At 32.1% G+C, this 21,422-nt stretch overlaps 1 protein-coding gene across 7 annotated transcripts in view; it reads right to left on the bottom strand.

Moving 5' to 3' along the window:
* The window catches only part of LOC114324883 (acetylcholine receptor subunit alpha-like), a 195,524-nt gene that overhangs the window by 167,338 nt on the left and 6,764 nt on the right, over positions 1-21,422 (bottom strand). For all 7 annotated transcript variants that reach the window (XM_050662853.1, XM_050662850.1, XM_050662854.1 and 4 more), the window contains one exon: positions 9,904-10,013. In XM_050662853.1, coding sequence (XP_050518810.1) covers positions 9,904-10,013 — 110 coding nt within the window. The remainder of the gene's footprint in view (positions 1-9,903; positions 10,014-21,422) is intronic.

Genomic DNA, 21,422 nt, shown 5'->3' with positions numbered 1-21,422 from the left:
TTGAACTTTCAAAGGCGCTAAGCAGAATTGCTATTTTATTTTTTAATCAAAAGTTATTCGGGTTTAAAAATTGCAGTTTTTCGATTTTTTCAAAGTTCAACCGCGTTTATCTCGAAAACTGTGCATCCTACTAAAAAACTTGTAGAAATATTTTTTGCTTAAAATGACCCAAAAAATACAAAATATTGTTTTGTTTTGCCAAAAATCGCTGTTATTTGATTCCTCAAGTTCTTGGTCTATAACAATCTTATCGACATCCGGATCAACTGTTACCCAAAAAATTCGTGTTCTACGGGTCAAAATACATAAAAAAAACTTGGGTAAGTCCATCTGAATTAACGAGGCCGTTGTACCCCCCCTGGCGACAGGACTAATAGGTTCATATCCGTCAAATTTCAAAGTGAATTATTTCAACGTAAAATAATAAAAAAATCGTGCACGTTTTGGAGAAAAATCATTATAACTTTTTTAAATTGCTTAAAGAAATATGTGTATCTGTTTTTTAAAAAAGTTTTTACCATCAAAAGTAAGCAAGTTACGCTCAAAATAAAGTTGGTCTCTTTTTTTTTGGTAAAAAAAACTTGGGAAAGGCACCCCCTAATTAGCATCAAAAATGAAATTATTCCTTTTTACTTTATAAGTTGTTTTACTCGTGTATGCGTCGTATATGTCTGTAAGTTTCATCGCTTTAAAGTTCTTATTTTTGAAGGGGCTGTAGTTGAAAAGACTTGAACTAGTGAAACTAGTCAATAATCACGAGTATATGCAAATTTAGAACAGCCATATCTTAACCAATTTTTGCCTTACAAAAAAAACAAAAAATTCAAAATATTCAGAAAACCAAAAACTACATTTTTTTACTCTTTGTAATTTTTGGTCACACCAATAAATTTTAAGCTATTTTGAAAAAAAAACATTTTTTTTCAAAATTAAAAATTATAACAGATTTACTTTAAAACAATTTTTTTTAAATAAGCCCTTTGAACCGATGATACTTACAGATCATATAATTAATAAATGGGCAAAGTATCTTGTGAAGCGGTAACGATTAATTTGATTTAAGATGGTAATTAGAGGGTGACTTTCTCGAGCTTTTTCGACAAAAAAAAAGAGATCAACGTTATTTTGAGCGTAACTTGCTTACTTTTGATACTAGAAACTTTTTTAAAAAACAAAAAATAATATTTTGTTAAACACTTTAAAAAAAGTTTTAATGAGTTTTCTCCGAAAAGTGAATCATTTTCTGGTTATTTCACGTTGAAATATTCACTTTGAAATTTGACGGACATGAACCTATTTTTCATTAGCTAGAACTTTGCTTGTGCTAGGTCTAGTGAGTTCATACATACACCATTTTTTTTTATTTTTAATGGGCTATATTTTTGCTCAGAAATGTTTTTTCAATAAAATACCTTTGACCTATTTGCCAAAAACCGCCTAAAAACGTGTTTTTTTTTTGTTAAAAAATTAACGTATTTACTCGCAAATAACTCTAAAAGTACGAACTTAATGAAAAAATGCTATAGAATAAAAGTTGCTTAGAATTAGTCGTTTTATCCATTTCCGGACTCTTTTGAACGAATATATTTCACAATTTATAAGGGGTGAGACTCACCCCCAGTGCAAAAGCACACAGAGGCCCAATATCACTTTTATTCTTCGACATGTTATCTATGTGTTTGCCAAATTTCATGTCAATCCAAGCGGTGCTTTAAAATTTGGAGCAAAAACCGTGATTCAATGTACTATAAGTTGCTAACCGTTGCTAAGGGCAACCGACACAATAAATCACATTCCTAAGAAAAATAAACCTCCTTCTTCTTCTTCATGTGCCATCTCCTCTAAGAAGGTTGGCAACCATCACGGCAATTCGCACTTTCGATACCGCTGCTCTAAAGAGATCAGCAGAAGTGCAATTAAACCAAGCTCTCAAATTGTTTAACCAGGAGATGCGTCTTCTTCCGCGACTCCTTCTACCCTGTATTCTTCCTTGCATTATCAATTGTAACAAGTTATAACGCTCGCCCCTCATAACATGTCCCAGATATTGCAGTTTTCTGACTTTAATTGTATTTAAAACCTCTTTATCTTTTCCCATTCTTCTCAACACCTCGATATTCGTGACTCTATCCACCCAACTTATTCTTAATATTCTTCTGTAGGCCCATAACTCGAAGGCTTCTAATCTGTCCGAAACATCCTTCTTTAATGTCCAAGCCTCCAACCCATAGAATAATACGGAGAACACGTAGCATCTCAGAAGTCTTATCTTTAAAGAAATTGTAATGTCCCTGCTACAGAGTACTTTTTTTAGTTTGTTGAAAGCATTTCTTGCCTGTCCTATTCTTGCTTTAATCTCTTCTGTGTACTCATTAGTTTCATTAATTATTGTACCCAAATATTTATATTTTTCAACCTTTTTAATTTGTTCTCCATGTATTGTTATGCTTTCTTGGCGCTGTTGAACTTTTGTGATTACCATAAATTGTGTCTTTTTTGTGTTTAGGGACAGTCCGTTTTCTTGGCTGACTTCTACCACTCTGTCAACCATTTGTTGTAAATCCTCAAGATAAATAAACCTCCACTACACTTTAAAAATCATTTTTAATAATAAAATGTAATTTTCGTTTAAAATAATTTGTATTATAAGATAATATAAGTCTTTATTTAGTCAATGACTGTGAAATAATTTCTTAATTGTTATAAATAAAGTCACTACGATTTAAGAAAACAAAAACAATTATCTTAGCTTCAGTTGGTCGTAAAAGAATTTTATTTTGTTTCGAATCTTTATTTTGTCCTCAGCAACAAAAACCAGTTCTTAGAATGTGTTTCGCCCTCTTCAACACATTTCTAAGAACTGGTGTTTGGATCTTTGATTCTATTCAGAAAATTTTTCCCAGCCCGAAATGGTGGATGTGTGAATTATTCGTAAGGGGATTTTTCCACATTCTCTATTTCATTTGTTTGATTTCATACGAGTGGTCGTTAAACCAGTACCTGTGGATCTTTTGATCACTGAGTGTGTTTCAAAGATCTACATCTTTTGTTTTTTCATAAAAACGGTTTTATTACATTAACAGTTTAATAAAACTACAAACTCAACTATTATCTCAAATAAATGTTACGTTTATAGTTCAATTATTTGTTGTTAGATGAAACTAGTGCCATTATATGATTAACCAAAATCAACGGTGCACCGAACATAAACAGTATCACATATCGATTTGTGCAAAGCATTATTTGTCCATCTAAGATGTGTATAAAGCGTCGTTTGTCGAGTTAAGCCAGTATATTATGTGATTACTTTATTCACAACAATATGCGTATGTGCTCAAGAAAAGTGGCACATTTATCACTTTATTTATCACATTTTGCAGTATTTTGTGTTTAATACTGTTACTTGTATTTAAAGTTACTTCATTAAAAAGTATAAGTCTGCTAACGAGATAATAATAATGATAATATTTATATTCTGAGCCACTTTTGATGAATAATATTTTGTAAATTTTTCGTTATTTTATCTGTATAGTTCTTGTTGAGCTTCAAAAACCTTTGTAACTGACTAAGATAGTTATTATACTAATTTTAATAGTTTTTGAATTAAACCCGTAAAAGTTCTAGCACAAATTTTGAACGTCGTTTTCTCGATATTTTGCTTTTTTGACTTATGACGTTGTTTGAGCGGAGGTACGATTTCTTGACAGGTACTTCATGAAAAATAGAGACTGTACTCTATACAAAAGAATATATTCCATTACAGCTATGTTTGCGACATACGAATTAAAATTTCTTAAAAAATTCCAGAATCTTTTGCTCATCATAGATTCCATTTTGACTATCCCATATTTCCATTATTTATTTAAGGGGGAACTAGAAGATTGAAAATGAATTAGCAAAAAAATATTACGACGGTAAAGGAAAACTTCATATGTTCCATTTAACACAAAATCCGAGATTGCTACTTATCAAACTCATCTAAACTTTGTTCATAAACTCAAAAGTAAGTGCAAAGAAAAGTCTATTGAACTTAGTTTTGGGGTAATTTCGAAATGACTTAAAATAACAGCCAAGAATTCTAAAAGGAGAAATATAGATTCAATTTAAATAAAAAAAGAGAGTGTGGCCATTCCATTCGACTATATTTAATTTTATTTGCCTATAATTTAATATAATATATAACATACCCAATTTAACATAATATAATATAATATATAACTAGATTCTACCCGTTAATTTTATAGGATGTTACGATTTTGAATGACATGACGCCCAATATGACTTTACATCCGCCAAAATTCCATACCGAACGATAAGAAGTATTCACTTTAAAAGTATTATAAAAACAATTTTTCTTCAAATCAAAATATCTTTTTAAATCAAAATCAAAATATTTTAAAAACAAAAAGGATTGCCGATTGCGGGAATCGAACCGCAGCTTTCTGGGTGAAAGCCAGGTATCCTAGCCAATAGATAGACCATATTATTACGGATGAGACTTATCATATTTGACTTATAAGTTCTAGGGTTGTTTTCCATCTACTTTCATATTATTTTTTCTTGCCTAAAAGTACCGGAGTCGCGTTAACTGACAGACATTTTTGTTATCAAACAAGTAGGTACTAACCACCAAAATAAATTCATGGAATCCATACCAGACCACGATGCCAGATTATGATATTTTTATCAATCATTTAAAATTTAGTTTAAATTTGACGGATCTAACAAACTCAAACATAAACAAACTATAGGCTTTGTTGATACATAAAAACATTATAATTTATATTATTATCATTATTTGAATATATCAAAATTTGTTTAAATCCCAATAATAAATAAATAAATAATATAATTCCTTTATTCAATTTAAATAATTGTATAGATGTATGTTATGATATTTATACTGCAAGCTAATCTCTAGCGTCTCCAGACGCTCTCGCATCACGATTTTGAAAGACGCCCAATATGACTTTACACCTGCCAAAATTTCATACCGAACGATAAGAAGTATACATTCCAAAAATTTTCTCAAAATAAAAGAAAGGACACATGTTATGGAAAATATAATGTAACTCAAATGAAATAAAATTTACATAAATAGATTGGTCTTGAAATTACACTAATTTCATATCATTGCGCCAACTCTGTATTTGGAATAATAAGAGCGTAAATTGATATAAATAAATTTAAAATCAAATGGAAATGTATATGTTTTAAAGAGAGAAAAAAGATATTCTAATGCGGTACTCCATAAATCATTCTGAGGGATTAAGGCAGAGCCTTACTCTCATCTTATCTTATTGTTATTGATAATAAAGTAGGTATAATTTGGTCAGTCGTACTTCCTTTAATCCTCATATCTCATGCACTAGACTAATATTATTTATTAATGACAGTTTTATGAATTTCAAAATAGTTATTAAGGTACCAAAGGTATTATAAGGATAATAATGCTTGAGGTCTATGGTATATACCGAGTGCCTTTGGCTCGAGGGATATACGTTGACCGAAAGCGTTATTATCTGTAATACCCGTGGTGCCTTCAACGTTTTATGTTCGACTAACTTATTCTTTATATGCAAAAAATTTGAATGAATTTTGAAATAATTAGTTTTCAAATAAGTACATGTACCAGCAATAGTCGTAACGTAATTGTGGTAACCATAGTTTTACTTAGGTTGTTATTTGTCAACTTGACAGTATTTAACTAGTTATTTAAATTTAATACCCTAGGGCATTCAAAATAACGCCGTAGGGCATTATATCATACTTAACTTGGAAACCATGTCATTATTTGTCAAATAATATACTATTCGGACATTAATGTGATTTTTGAGAATTTTACAGATTTGAACAAATTTTAAAATTCTTTAAATTACGAGACCAATCATCTATTCCTATTCACATAAATTTTATTTAATTTGAGCGGCATTATATTTTCCATAAAATGTGCGTGGTGTCCTTTGAGTTCAGTGTTTCATAATATTGAAAGATGTTTTTGTGGTTGGATAAAATGTTAAGATAATGAGATATGATAATGGAAAGTCACATAATGGAAGTTTAGAAATATACCCTTTAAATTTATCCCTAAGTGTCGCAGTCATTAGAGCGGTTGCAGCAAAAAACTTCTGTAATTTCCTTCGTCTTGTTCCGTTCGTGAGTGACGGCATTTCTTTCTAAATTAAGCTTAAGCTGATTCAATGGCTTAATGCTATTATCTTACGACATTCAATCACATTAGATCGTTATCGTGAAGATTAGAACAACATCTATAACGATGGCATTAGCTACGTGATATACCTGTTGTCTGATTTAAGTGATTTCTTTAACATCTTATAGCCATATTCTTTAACAATATCGCTGTAATAATTGTTACGAATAGACAGGTAAATTGCCATTGTATATCGGGTGTAACAATTAAACTGTGCTTTTTTCTCAAAGTTCGCGCCACCCTGTGGAATATTTTAGCATTTACATAATACTGAAATTAAAACCCAACTATAGCCTCATGTTTTTGTTTTTGATTCATTCGCTTGTGTTGGATAATAAAAAAGTTAAGGACTTTAACAACTAGCCTTATTTTTCATCAATACAGGGTGTTTTTAAATAAGTATATAGTCCAGAAAGCCACTGCGCATCCGCTAGGAAAAATATTCTAATTCGGATTTTTTGCACAATCTTACTCAAAAAGGACTCCTTTAACAAATTTGTATGTTGCCAGGACCAAAAGGTGGTCAAAAATTTTTTAAACTTTTTTTTTTGCTTTTTTCCTAAAATTATTTTTTTTTGCATGGAACAAAGTTTTTTTAGGTTTTTTGGATCATTCCAAACAGAAAAGGTCTTTAGTGATTTTTCTCTAAAAATGATAGTTTTTGACATATAAGCGAGTAAAAATTGAAAAATTGCGAAATCAGCCATTTTTAACGCTCAAAAACTATGTGAAAAGCTGAAAATTTGAATGTTGCCAAGGTAGGTAGATATTCTTTAAACATCGATTGATGAAATCCCGAAGAGTTTTTTGCAATATAATATTCAAAACTCCTTTGTTTTTAATTTCTAATCACGCGTGCGCGACACTATTTTCCACCGTTGCATGTGTATACATTATGGTGCAAATGAAAGGAATAAATTCGTTATTTCGTAAACCGGCTACTTTAAGAAAAAAACCCGAAACAGGTCGATTTTTATTTTTAAGTTATGATATTGTGGCATGTATGGTATACTAGTGACGTCATCCGTCTGGGCGTGATGACGTAATCGATTATTTTTTTAAATCAGAATAGGGGTCGTGTGGTAGCTCATTTGAAAGGTTCTTCAATTCTCTATTTAGTAATGTAAACATTTACATAATTATTTATACAGGGTGTCCAAAAAATTTTTATTAAATTAAATTATTTGACAAAAAAGAATTAGAAGGACACCCTGTATAAATAATTATATAAATGTTTATATTACTAAATAGAGAATTGAAGAACCTTTCAAAAGAGCTAGCACACGACCCCTATTCTCATTTAAAAAAATCATCGATTACGTCATTACGGCCAGATGGATGACGTCACTAGTATATCATATATGCCATAGTATCGTAACTTAAAAATACAAATCGACCTGTTTCGGGATTTTTCATTAAAGTCGCCGGTTTACGAAATAACGAATTTATTCCTTTTATTTGCACCATACTGTCGGTGGAAAATAGTGTCGCGCACGCTTGATTATCAATTAAAAAACAAAGGAGTTTTGAATATTGTATTGCAAAAAACTCTTCGGGATTTCATGAATCGATGTTTAAACAATATCTACTTACTTTGGCAACATTTAAATTTTAACTTTTTCACATAGTTTTTGAGGGTTAAAAATGGCCGATTTCGCGATTTTTCAATTTTTAATCGCTTATATGTGAAAAACTATCATTTTTAGAGAAATGTCACTAAAGACCTTTTCTGTTTGGAATGATCCAAAAAATCTAAAAAAACTTTGTTCCATGCAAAAAAAAATAATTTTAGGAAAAAAAACAAAAAAAAAACGTTAAAAAAATTTTTGACCACCTTTTGGCCCTGGCAACATGCAAATTTGTTAAAAGGAGTCCTTTTTGAGTAAGATTGTGCAAAAAATCCGAATTAGAATATTTTTCCTAGCGGATGCGCAGTGGCTTTCTGGACTAATAGCAAATTTTAAGGCGTGCATGAAAAAAATAATGACAGGTTGCTTTATAAAGCATTTTTATATGACAGTTTCCGAGATAGGGGTTGTTGAAATTTTTCTTACAAACCGACGATTTATTTATTACTCTAAAACCGGTTAAGATATGCAAATAAAATTTGGTGGGTTTTAAGAGGTAGTTATTGTACATTTTTTGACATAAAACTAAGAATTTTATGTTCACCATTGGCGCACATAAGGGTCATATTGCCCTTATGCGCGCCAATAGTAAATATTAAAGTTCTAATTATATATCAAAAATGTGCAATAACTACCTCTTAAAAGCCACCAAATTTCATTTGCATATCTTAATCAGGTTTAGAGTAATAAATAAATCGTCGGTTTGTAAGAAAAATTTCAACACCCCTATCTCGGTGTCATATAAAAATGATTTATAAAGCAAACTGTCATTATTTCTTCATGCAGAATTACCCCTTAAAGTTTGCCATACTTATTTAAAAACACCCTGTATTGATGAAAAACAAGGCTAGTTCTTAAAGTACTTAACTTTTTTATTATCCAACATAAGCGAATGAATCAAAAACAGAATGTTAAGAAAACATGAGGCTATAGTTGAGTTTTAATTTCAGTATTATTATATAAATGCTAAAATATTCTACAGGATGATATGCACACTTTGGTTGATACACCCGGTCTACAATGATAAATTACCTGTCTAGCAACAATATTATTACAACGATAGTGTTAAAGAATAATGTCATAACATATTAAACAATCGCTTAAATCGGACAACAGGTTTACGAAATTCGAGACATCAAAAACTACCCATTTTTAAGGAGGTCAGTTAATTTATTGGAGATGTATGAGATCATTGACTCATGACAATTTTTCACTTTTTTATATTTTTTTTACATAACTATTATTTATACCTCAGTGATCTATTTGACATTACAAATTTACCTGATATTAACCGCTTGCTTTACGAATAAATTTGAAAAATCCGTGAAATGTGACAATTTTTTATTGGCATATTTTAATATGTAAAAGTAATGCAAAATTTAAATAAACAAAAAAATAAAAAATAAGACATATTAAAGAAAAAATTAACCCATTAAAAAACTAAAACTCTTATCCCGAGTTATCTCGTCACAGGAAAGTTAAGTGCTAAAAACGCTATTTGCGAATAAAAGCATGATCGTCTTCAATATCACCCTCTATGAATGCGACACAATATTCGTAAATAAAAGAAACAAACTGCGTTACACTTTTTCAATGATCAGACATGTACTAAATCGTTACCGTTAGCTATCCGTACCACTGGACACTGGACTCAGCCATGTGTAAGTTTCCCCAGTATCGTGTATAGTACAGTGACAACAAAATCTGCGGCAAAATACACGAGTTAACACGATTTAATATATTTTATGCCACTATTTAAAACTATTTTAAACGGTTTGCTACTGTTCAGCTGTTCAGTCAACATTCAGCCCGATATATCTCGGGTTAATAATTTTTGTTAAAAATTGTTTGGCCGAGTATACTCGGGATAAAGTGTTAAGCGGTTAATTATAGAAGAATGATGACTATCGTGTGAAGTATTTATTAAAATAAATCTAATAATAAACATGCAAATGTTAGGATTAAGGAGACATTACAAGGACCAAGAATATATATACATGTGAAAGTAGTGTGTAAAGTTAAAAGTTCTGTACAGCTTAAGATTGCTAATGAGTTTTTACGTACTTGTTGTAAAGTACTATGTCCGGCCTCCAAATGTGATCGGACGGCACGTGCAGCATTTGCACCCCTCCGTACTCCTTCGGCTCCCAACGGAGTTTGTAATCATACCATGACTGAAACAAAACCCAAAGTATAATTAACTTATATATAAAGCAGCATATATATTGGTTTATTAGGGTTGCAGTCAGAAGGTTGGCCAGGATATCAAAGAAACACTCTTTTGACTTTTTGTCTAGCTTTCGGGATTGTTTAATCCCTTTATCAAGACTCAGTAATGTAATACAAAAACGTAAGTATTAATAAAATATTACATTGTCTTAGTACACTTACTAGTTGTGAGATTATTAAAAGAAAGCTTGATGGTACTCAACACGTTAAAGTAACACAAATATTAAAAACAGAATTATTCCTTAAAGTTTGCCATATGTATTTAAAAACACCCTGTATTAATGAAAAGCAACGCTAGTTGTTAAAGTACCTAACTTTTTTATCATCCAACATGACCAACTAAATAAAAAGCAGAATGTTAAGAAAGCATTAGGCTATAATTGGGTTTTAATTTCAGTATTTTATAAATGCTAGAATATTCCATAGATCCAACAATATTAATACAGAGATATTGTTAAAGAATAAGGCTATAACATGTTAATAAATACTTAAATCGGACAACAGGTTTAAGAAATTCAAAACATCAAAAATGGCCCATTTTTAAGGTGGTGCGTTAATTTCTTTTAAAAGTTTATTAAAATGTTTTAAATCTACTTGTGATTGATACTTAATATGTTCTTCTAACGTTCTAATTAATTATTCTCATCACATCACAACATTAAGCAGGGCAAAAATATTAAATCTCAAAAATTGTTTTCCTGATCCTTAAATTCTAGGAAGGACTTTGTATTTTCGGCTAGTTATACTATCACAGTTGCATTTTCATACATATTATAATGTATAGTATACTTCCAAGTATACTTCCAAATAAAATAGGTCTCAAAATGAATCTTCAGAAAACAAAAATAATAAGTAATGTACAAACTAATCTTGTTATTGACAACGTCAGTCTTGAAAATGTAGACCACTATATATATATATATATATATATATATATATATATATATATATATATATATATATATATATATATATATATATATATATATATATATATATATATATATATATATATATATATATATATATATATATATATATATATATATATATATATATTGTTATATTTCTATTTGATATAAAAATTAAAATTTGATAATTATAAACAAAATTCACTTTAATATAAAATATTTTTAATTTTCTCAACCTCGGGCATATAAATTTAGAACAACCTGTATACAACAAATTGTTATATTTAATTTTAAGAAGTGATTAGAATAAGCGTACGAAACTCGGAACAATGTGCTTAGATAAACAAAGTGAATGACGCGTACCATTATCGTTCTTCTCGGAAGGTCGATCATTAGCCTATGCTAAATAAAACTCAGTGAAATAGATGATAGTTCATTATCGTTTTTCGCGGAAGGTTTCGATCATTAGCCTATGCTAAATAAGACTCATTTGAAAGAGAGAATAGGTCATTAAAATTTGTAAATAGTTAGAAAGTATTTTATAATGGGAATTAAATATTTTCTTTTGAAATCCATTAAGCATATTTAGAAAGATTAAAAATTGGTTTTGAGGAATATTACGAATGAGAGTTGGTGGTGGAAGATTGATTTGTGAATTTGGAAGGGATATTTAGAAAGTAGGGGAATGAATGACAAAGTGAGATCAGAATGTTTTGAGCTGTCGAGAAGTGAAGTCGAGTAGTAGACGGTAGTGTACGGAGAGTGAGAAAGCCGGTGTAGTTCCGTGAGTGTGGAGTATCTATCGTGGAACGAGAAGTAGGCCAGGTCGAGAGTAAAAGAACCTCCTTGAGCCAAGAGTGTCCCGGTAGCTGATAGCAGTTTCGAGAAAGGTAGAACACAGCATCACGACAGACGCAGGAACGAGAGCTATTCGAGCTAGTTTTTCAAAGGAGAACATTACTGGAAGCCAGGACGAGGTTTGATCGCAGCCAAGGATAGCAGGAAACGGGTCTTGTGTGAGGACATTTTCAGTTCACCAGGAAAAGGTCAGTCTCATTTGTTTGGACATGAATGTATGGGTTTTTCGTATTAAATTCCACATAAAAAATTGAATAACATAATCAATAATATCAGAAAATCTTCATCAAACTTAAATAGAGTTGTTCCTAATAACTCCTAATAGTTAAATGTTAATAAAAACTTTCAATTGAAAACCAAAAGGAAATAAGATTCCCATTTGTAAATGTTATGTTTAAGAATAATAAGAAATAGCAAATATTAAGCATTGATTGCCTTTTAAATAAAATAAAAAATATTTTGATTATAATTGTAACCCATATGTGTATTTTTTTTGACTCTTTTCTTTTCTATCCCGATTAGGAACCATTAAGAAATATTTGAAGCCACGAAAGTAAGTAATTAATTTATAATTCGCCCTGAGATTGAAAACATATTGATATGTGATCTGGTTAATTAATTAGATTAGTATTAATACATTGATTAAATTAAGTGACATATAAGAATATTATCTCATATCAATAATCAAGATCTCATCAACTGTCGTCCAACGTGGAAAGCATTGTAAAGTATTTCTAGTGGCAAATTTGAAGGATAGAAAGAGTAAAGCCGGTATTTGAAAATTTATATGCCTGTGGTAAAAAGTGAGATACTTACATTTGATAACATAAAATTTTAGATCTCTTTAGGTACAAATTTTACATAACTGATTTAATATTTTATTTTTACGATATTTACATTTGATATATTTATTGACAATTTATAATATTTGGGTGAGAAAAAGTCGTCTTGGTAACATACTAGTAAAATTTCATATTTGGCGGGGACAGTACTTCTTAAAAACAAATGTCTGTGACAAGAAGCCAAAGCAAAGACAACAAAAAACAAAAAGAACATTCAGACCAAGAAGATATTTTAGACACGACAATCATGGCATCAGAACAGCAAGAATTATCAGGAATAGATAAACTATTACAACTGATGCAACTCCAGTCACAAAAAATGGATAAAATGCAAGAAAATCAGGAAGAAACATCAAAAAAAATGGATGAATCACAACAAAAAATGGAACAGAAAATGGATAAAGTGGAGAAAAAAATGGATGACAATCAACAGGAAACAAAACAAGCGATAGAAGAGAACAATAAGAAAATAGAGGAACGCATAGAAAAGTATGAAATGAAAATTAAAGATCACATGCAAAAACAAGAAATGAGAATGAAGGACCACATGAAAGAACAAGAAATGAAAATTCAAAATAAAATGAAGGAGTTAACGAATTGCCAAAAAAAAGAAATGGAAAGTTTGGAAAACAAGTTGCAAAACGCTATTCAAGCAGACATAGAAGAAGTGGAAAGAAAGATTGCGGAAATCAATACTCAACAGAATGTCGGAGAAAGAAGAGAAATGGTTATACATAGCACAGATGACGTGAAGATAAGGTTTGGCGGGGATGTAAGAAGATTACACCCAGTGCCGTTCATAAATAGCCTAAAAAAGAAAATACAGCACATCGGAAATTTCGAAACAGCAAAAGAAACTATCAGAAACCATCTCAAATATGAAGCAAGCCTATGGTTCGATAGTAAAGAAGAAGAATTCGGCAATTGGCAACAATTTGAACAAAAATTTTTGAATTATTTCTGGGGAAAAGTCCAACAATTGGAAATTAACAAGGAATTGCAAAATGGGAAATACAATGATAGGATGGGGGTATCAGAAAGGACATATGCTTTACAAATTTACAATAATGCAAAACATTTACAATATAATTACTCATCGGAACAATTAGTCGAACTGATTGCAAGACATTTCGAAGAAACGCTGGAAGACCATATCACATTGCAAAACTACAAAGACATAGATAGTCTATGCCAATTCTTACAAATAAGAGAATCACGTCTAAGAGAAAGAAAATCAAGAAGGTCGCGAGAAGATTACAGGCCCCGAGAAACACAAGATTACAGAGATAGAAATCAAAATAGGAGGGACTATACAAGACGAGATTTTAATCCCAGAAGGGAAAACGAAAATAGAGACAACGGAAGAGGAAATTATGAACAAAGAAATAGGCAATGGAATGAGGACAGAAATCGAGAATACCAGAATAGAAACACCACACGCTCAAATCAAGAAAACAGAAATAATGGTAGACAAAATGAACAGGGATATCGACAAAACCGAAATAGATCCGACAGACCAAGAGAAAATAGAAGAGAAGTAAATAATACCCAGACAGATGAATATGACGGAGAGAGACATTATGACGAAAATATAAACAACGATGAGCAACCGGCGTCTTTTCACGACGGCGCTCACTAAAAACCAAAAATCAAACAGGAATTTTTTGTCACCCCAAGGAGTTTATTAAATTGGCAGGAAACAACGAAAAGAAAAATGGAGTTAATTTAAAATTTGTGGATGGATTTATCAACGAGAAACCAATTAAAATTATGATAGACACTGGATCTGAAATAACATTGGTCAACAGAAAACTAATAGAAGAAGTTAACTTAACAAATTTAATTTATAAAATACCTAGGGTAAATTTAGTGGGCGCAAACAAACGGACATTGGCAACTATAAATGAAGGCATACGAGTAATGGTACGACTGGGCAAGAATATGTATGCACTACAATGTGTAATAATGCCAAACATGTCACATGACATGATAGTAGGAGTGGACGAATTGGCAGAAAAACACGTAGTGATAGATTTTAAAAATAATACGATGAAACTAACAGAAGAAAAAGAAAAAGAACAGGACAAGGAACATGAGAAACAAAATACGGACGAATCAGGTAAAGAACAAACAGTGGAAATGAATTTGGCAGCGAAGCAAGGACAAAGAAAAAAAAGGAGAAAAGGTCAGAAAAAGATAAAAGAAAATGAAACCTGTGGCTCCTCAAAAGAAGAGTTGAGCCCAGAAGAAGAAAATTTGAGAGTATCAGAAACAAAGGAAACCTGGGATTCCTCAAAAGAAGAGACGGGCTCAGGAGAAGAAGAAATAAAGCTAAAAAATGAAAGTGAAAAGAATATGATTGAAACAGTGGTATTTGAAGAGGAGGTATATGCAAACGAGGATGCAGAATGCACGGTAAACATGTGTGAAGAATCTGAGAAAAAAGACAGAAAATTGATATGTGGAGAAGGGAAAGAAAAAGAATTGCGGATGATGTTAAGAAACTACGAAAATTTGATCAATGAGGAAAACAGAGTGGCTAAAAAGTACGAACATTCATTTGAGGTGAAAAACTTGGGAAATTTTCGATCAAAGACTTACCCGATTCCATACAAGTATCGACAAGAGGTGAAAGAAGAAATAAATAAAATGTTGGAAGATCAAATCATCGAAAGATGTGATTCACCGTATGTTAACCCGATTGTGATAGTAAAGAAAAGCAGTGGAGAATTGAGATTATGTTTAGATGCCAGGAATATCAACCAGCACACTGTATCACAATATGAATCACCTCTAAACATCGAGGCCATTTTTGGAAGAATCACGGGGTCACACATATTTTCGAAAATTGACTTAAAACACAGTTTTTGGTTGATACCGTTAGCTGAAAAGTGTAGAAACTACACCGCTTTTTCTATTGATGGTATTGTCTACCGGTTTAAGGTAGTGCCGTTTGGATTGCAAAGTGCTTGTGCTGCACTCGTCCGAGCTCTACATACCATTTTGAATCGCCACGAAGATTTCATAGTTCATTATATCGATGATTTATTAATTTTTTCACAAGATACTCAGAGTCATCTGAAACACATAGAAATAATTCTGGAAGAATTGGACACAGCGGGATTGAAATTAAACATTGAAAAATGTCAATTTTTTCAAAAAGAAGTCATTTATTTGGGTTTTCAATTGGACACCAAAACAGTAAGATTAGCCGAAGACAGAGTCAAGCTCATAGATGAATACCCAAGACCAACGAATTTGAAAACATTGAGAGGTTTTCTTGGCACGATTAATTATTTTAAAAAACTGATTCCCGATTTGAGCCAAAAGGAAATCCCTCTGATAAAGTTGCTTAAAAAAGGAATAAAATGGAATTGGAAAGAAGAACAGGAGGAAGCTTTCAAAACATTAAAACGAGAATTCGCAAAAGGAACGAAAATATACCACCCCATTTACAATTTACCTTTTATACTCCGAACTGATGCGTCCATACAAAAATTTGCAGGAGTTTTGTCTCAAATACAAAACGACCAAGAAGTGCCGATATGTTTTATATCTAGAGTGACTAAAACACATGAGAGAAAATATAGTGTTACAGAATTGGAGTTTGCCAGTGTACTATATTGCGTAAACAAATTGAGGTTTTACTTATTGGGAGCAAAATTCACAATCGAAACAGACCATGCAGCTTTAGTACATATCATGAAGAATAGATTAGTAAATAATAGAATACATAGAGGCATTCTATTATTACAGGAGTATGATTTTGAGTTCCGATATATAAAAGGAAAAGACAACATAATAGCCGACGCTCTAACACGGGATGAGGACACGGGAAAAAAGGAAACAATTACTCTACAGGTGGGACTAAATAGATTAATACAAGAAGAAGGGATATATTCGTTAAATGAGATAAGGACAAACCAAGAAGACCTAGAGGAAAGAGAGAAAAGAAGAGCGGAAGTAGAAAATGACATATATTTTAAGAGAATAGACGGAAAGGAACTATATTTAGTGACACAGACATTGGCCGAAAAGATAATAAAGAAATTACATGAGGACAATGGGCATATCGGTAGCAGAAAAGTTTGGCTCGTTTTTAGGGAAAATTACATCAGCCGACAGGATTACCGCATTGCAAAGGAAATTACCCAGAAGTGCGATGTATGTCAAAAATATAAGAGTCGGAATTTCAAAAACGAAAATGTTGCCAAAAATATTGAAGCCCGAAACAAACTAGACATTGTAGCAATAGATATGTTAAGCGATCTAATTATGACCACTAAAAGGAACAAACATATTCTGGTAATGGTGGATGTGTTTTCAAAATACGTAAAAGTATATAGTTGCCGCACCACAAAGGGGGAGGAAATATTAAGAAAAATCGACAATTTTATAGCCATAGTAGGAACACCAAAAAAGATTCTACTGGACAATGCAACGTATTTCCGAAATGATCGTTTCAAGGGACAACTTCGAGAACGAGGAATAGAGACAAATTTTGTCAGCATCAGGCATCCACAGAGTAATCCTTCAGAACGATTCATACAGGAAGTGACGAAATTTCTTCGCATTGCAACAGATGGTCAACATCGCCACTGGGACAGGAAAATGGCGGAAATAGAAAGGTATCTAAATACAATTCCGAGCACAGTAACAAAGGAGACCCCAGAATACATCATGAAGGGTGTACTGCCGATAAGGCCATGGGAAGACCAAGAGCCAAAAGAATATCAACAGGTGATTGAAACCGTACAGAGAAGATTACGGCGAAGCAACGAAAAATATATCCAAAGACAGGAACAAAATAGAAAAAGAAGACCAGTGACTTTCCAAAAGGGTGAAAAAGTACTCGTGAGGGCATTACGAGTATCAAATCTTCCTGGCGGCATTTGCGCAAAGTTGATGCCTGTTTTCGAAGGCCCGTACATCGTGAATAATGAAAATGGGATAAATAGTTATGAGTTGAGGCACAGGAACTCGGAAAAGATCCGAGGAATTTATAATATTCACGATGTATACAAATATCACGAATAAAAGACAGAATTACATGAAGTAGATAGTAAGTTAGGATATAAGACGTAGATTAAAGTAAGGAAATATACAGGGAGTTGGTTTTGCCTCGAGAAAATTTATTTAAAAATGCAGATAAATTTTATCGAATACAAGGCGGGGATTTGTTATATTTCTATTTGATATAAAAATTAAAATTTGATAATTATAAACAAAATTCACTTTAATATAAAATATTTTTAATTTTCTCAACCTCGGGCATATAAATTTAGAACAACCTGTATACAACAAATTGTTATATTTAATTTTAAGAAGTGATTAGAATAAGCGTACGAAACTCGGAACAATGTGCTTAGATAAACAAAGTGAATGACGCGTACCATTATCGTTCTTCTCGGAAGGTCGATCATTAGCCTATGCTAAATAAAACTCAGTGAAATAGATGATAGTTCATTATCGTTTTTCGCGGAAGGTTTCGATCATTAGCCTATGCTAAATAAGACTCATTTGAAAGAGAGAATAGGTCATTAAAATTTGTAAATAGTTAGAAAGTATTTTAGAATGGGAATTAAATATTTTCTTTTGAAATCCATTAAGCATATTTAGAAAGATTAAAAATTGGTTTTGAGGAATATTACGAATGAGAGTTGGTGGTGGAAGATTGATTTGTGAATTTGGAAGGGATATTTAGAAAGTAGGGGAATGAATGACAAAGTGAGATCAGAATGTTTTGAGCTGTCGAGAAGTGAAGTCGAGTAGTAGACGGTAGTGTACGGAGAGTGAGAAAGCCGGTGTAGTTCCGTGAGTGTGGAGTATCTATCGTGGAACGAGAAGTAGGCCAGGTCGAGAGTAAAAGAACCTCCTTGAGCCAAGAGTGTCCCGGTAGCTGATAGCAGTTTCGAGAAAGGTAGAACACAGCATCACGACAGACGCAGGAACGAGAGCTATTCGAGCTAGTTTTTCAAAGGAGAACATTACTGGAAGCCAGGACGAGGTTTGATCGCAGCCAAGGATAGCAGGAAACGGGTCTTGTGTGAGGACATTTTCAGTTCACCAGGAAAAGGTCAGTCTCATTTGTTTGGACATGAATGTATGGGTTTTTCGTATTAAATTCCACATAAAAAATTGAATAACATAATCAATAATATCAGAAAATCCTTATCAAACTTAAATAGAGTTGTTCCTAATAACTCCTAATAGTTAAATGTTAATAAAAACTTTCAATTGAAAACCAAAAGGAAATAAGATTCCCATTTGTAAATGTTATGTTTAAGAATAATAAGAAATAGCAAATATTAAGCATTGATTGCCTTTTAAATAAAATAAAAAATATTTTGATTATAATTGTAACCCATATGTGTATTTTTTTTGACTCTTTTCTTTTCTATCCCGATTAGGAACAATTAAGAAATATTTGAAGCCACGAAAGTAAGTAATTAATTTATAATTCGCCCTGAGATTGAAAACATATTGATATGTGATCTGGTTAATTAATTAGATTAGTATTAATACATTGATTAAATTAAGTGACATATAAGAATATTATCTCATATCAATAATCAAGATCTCATCAATATATATATATATATATATATATATATATATATATATATATCTTGGACATACCATTAAAATCGGCAAAGAAAACCAAATAGCCGAAATAAAAAGACGCATACAATTGTCTTGGGTAGCTTTCGGAAAGTTAAGCTTTATCTTGAAGAATAGAGATATACCAATGTGTCTAAAACGTAGAGTTTATGACAAATGTATCTTGCCTGTAACTACATATGGACTGGAGACCATGGCCTTTACAAAGAAAACCTTAGAGCAGCTCAGTACAACCCAAAGAGCGATGGAGAGGGTCATGCTAGGAATTAGTTTGAGAGACAGAATTCGAAATATCGACATTCGTGAAAGAACAAAGATTACTGATGTCGCAGAACGTATAGCAAGGCTCAAGTGGCAATGGGTCGGACATGTTGCCCGAGAAATGGACACAGAGACTAACAAACTGGAGACCAAGAGAGAACAGGCGAGGAGTAGGCAGACCGCAGAAGAGGTGGGCAGATGATATCAAACAAGTCGCGGGCAAACAGTGGATGAGAATTGCCAAGAGTAGAAATCGATGGAAGCAAATGGAAGAGGCCTATGTCCAGCAGTGGACGAACACAGGTCGTCTTCTTTTACGTCCACCTGGCGGATTCCATTTACATACTCTACTGGGTCATTTACTTTCTTTCATCAATAGATGTCCAAATCACCTAAGACTCTTCCTTTCTATTCTATAATTTAGTGTGTCTGTGACATTTCTCTCTCTCCTATGGCGCTACAGCCCAAGTCGAACCTTTGCATCCCCCAGCATTTGCCTACAAGTCTATCTGTTCCTTGCTGCTCTTCTCCAGTTATCTACACCCTCAATATCTCTTCAGTATCAGTTTTCACATCTCGTCTATCTATCTCTTCCTTGGTCTTCCTACTGGCCGACGTCCCACCATAGTTCCGCTAAGCGTTCTACTAGAAGTTTTGTCATTATCCATTCTTATTAGGTGACCTGCCCAGCAAAATCTCAGTATTTTGCCTAATTTGCTGTAGAGGATTTATTTACATCGGACGACTGGTTTCGCTGTCTACACTTTTAACCGGGACCTGAAGATGTTGTTCAAAGTATAGACAGCGAAACCGGTCATCCGATGTAAATAAATTGATTGTGAGAACGTCTTTTACTTCATTACTTACTTAGTATGGACTCACACATTCAACCCATTCATTATTTTAATCATTTATATGAATTATATTAATATTATAATTATCCGATAAGGACTGGAACAATCGGGGGAACTGGCGCTTAGGCATCGGACAACGTCGCAGGATATTATAAACCGACAATATATACTGTTAAGATCTGCTTTTTATTAATTTTATATTAATTATTATTTATTTGATTAATTATTTAATTGTCGCAAATCATACATAAAAACGAGTAAAAAAATCTCAGGGTGCCTTTTTATATTATTAAAAAAAATCTAAATTATCTCACGTTATACTTATCTTCTCTCGTGGGTTCAGTATCTCTAAGTTGATCCTAATCGGGATAAAATAGGGAAAAGAAATAAAGCAAAATATTAAAATAAACATACAGAATTGTCTTTTATTTATCAAAATCAATACTCTAAAATCTATCAAATCTAAAACCTGTGGACACAGATGTCCGAATGAAATCTTTACCACTTAAATTTATTATAGTTAAAAAAAAACAATTTATCGGTTTGTTCCCGATGATTTTGGTAAAACAAAACTAAACAAAACAAATTTATATATTCGCAAGATTACCTCTATTTACTATTTACTTTTTTGAATATTGGAATTTTAATTCATATGCTTTTTACTCAAAAATTTAGTTTCCGAACATAAAAATCTCTTTCACATAAATTGACTGACCTTTTGCTTCACTCACTCTGATGTCTTCTCGTGACCCAAAACAGCTCTCCCTCGTTGACTATGTTAAAGGCTACTCATCAAAGCCCTCTCCGTTCTCCAGCTTCAAAACTATCAGCATACCAGCACCAATTCTCCAACAAGCCGGGCCTCTTTTGACACGTACTCGATTCAAAACAAAACTCCAAAAATTCTCTGCTCTCCTTCTCACAATAATACAGAATCAAAGAGGTATTTCGTCTCCATTTGATCTGTCTCTCGTTCCACTTTTCAACACTATTCTCCACTATCAAAC

The sequence above is a fragment of the Diabrotica virgifera genome, chromosome 9, assembly GCF_917563875.1.
Source record: "Diabrotica virgifera virgifera chromosome 9, PGI_DIABVI_V3a".
NCBI lineage: Eukaryota > Metazoa > Arthropoda > Insecta > Coleoptera > Chrysomelidae > Diabrotica > Diabrotica virgifera.
The sequence above is the reverse complement of the archived record's forward strand: the minus strand, read 5'-3'. Positions and strand labels throughout refer to the sequence as shown.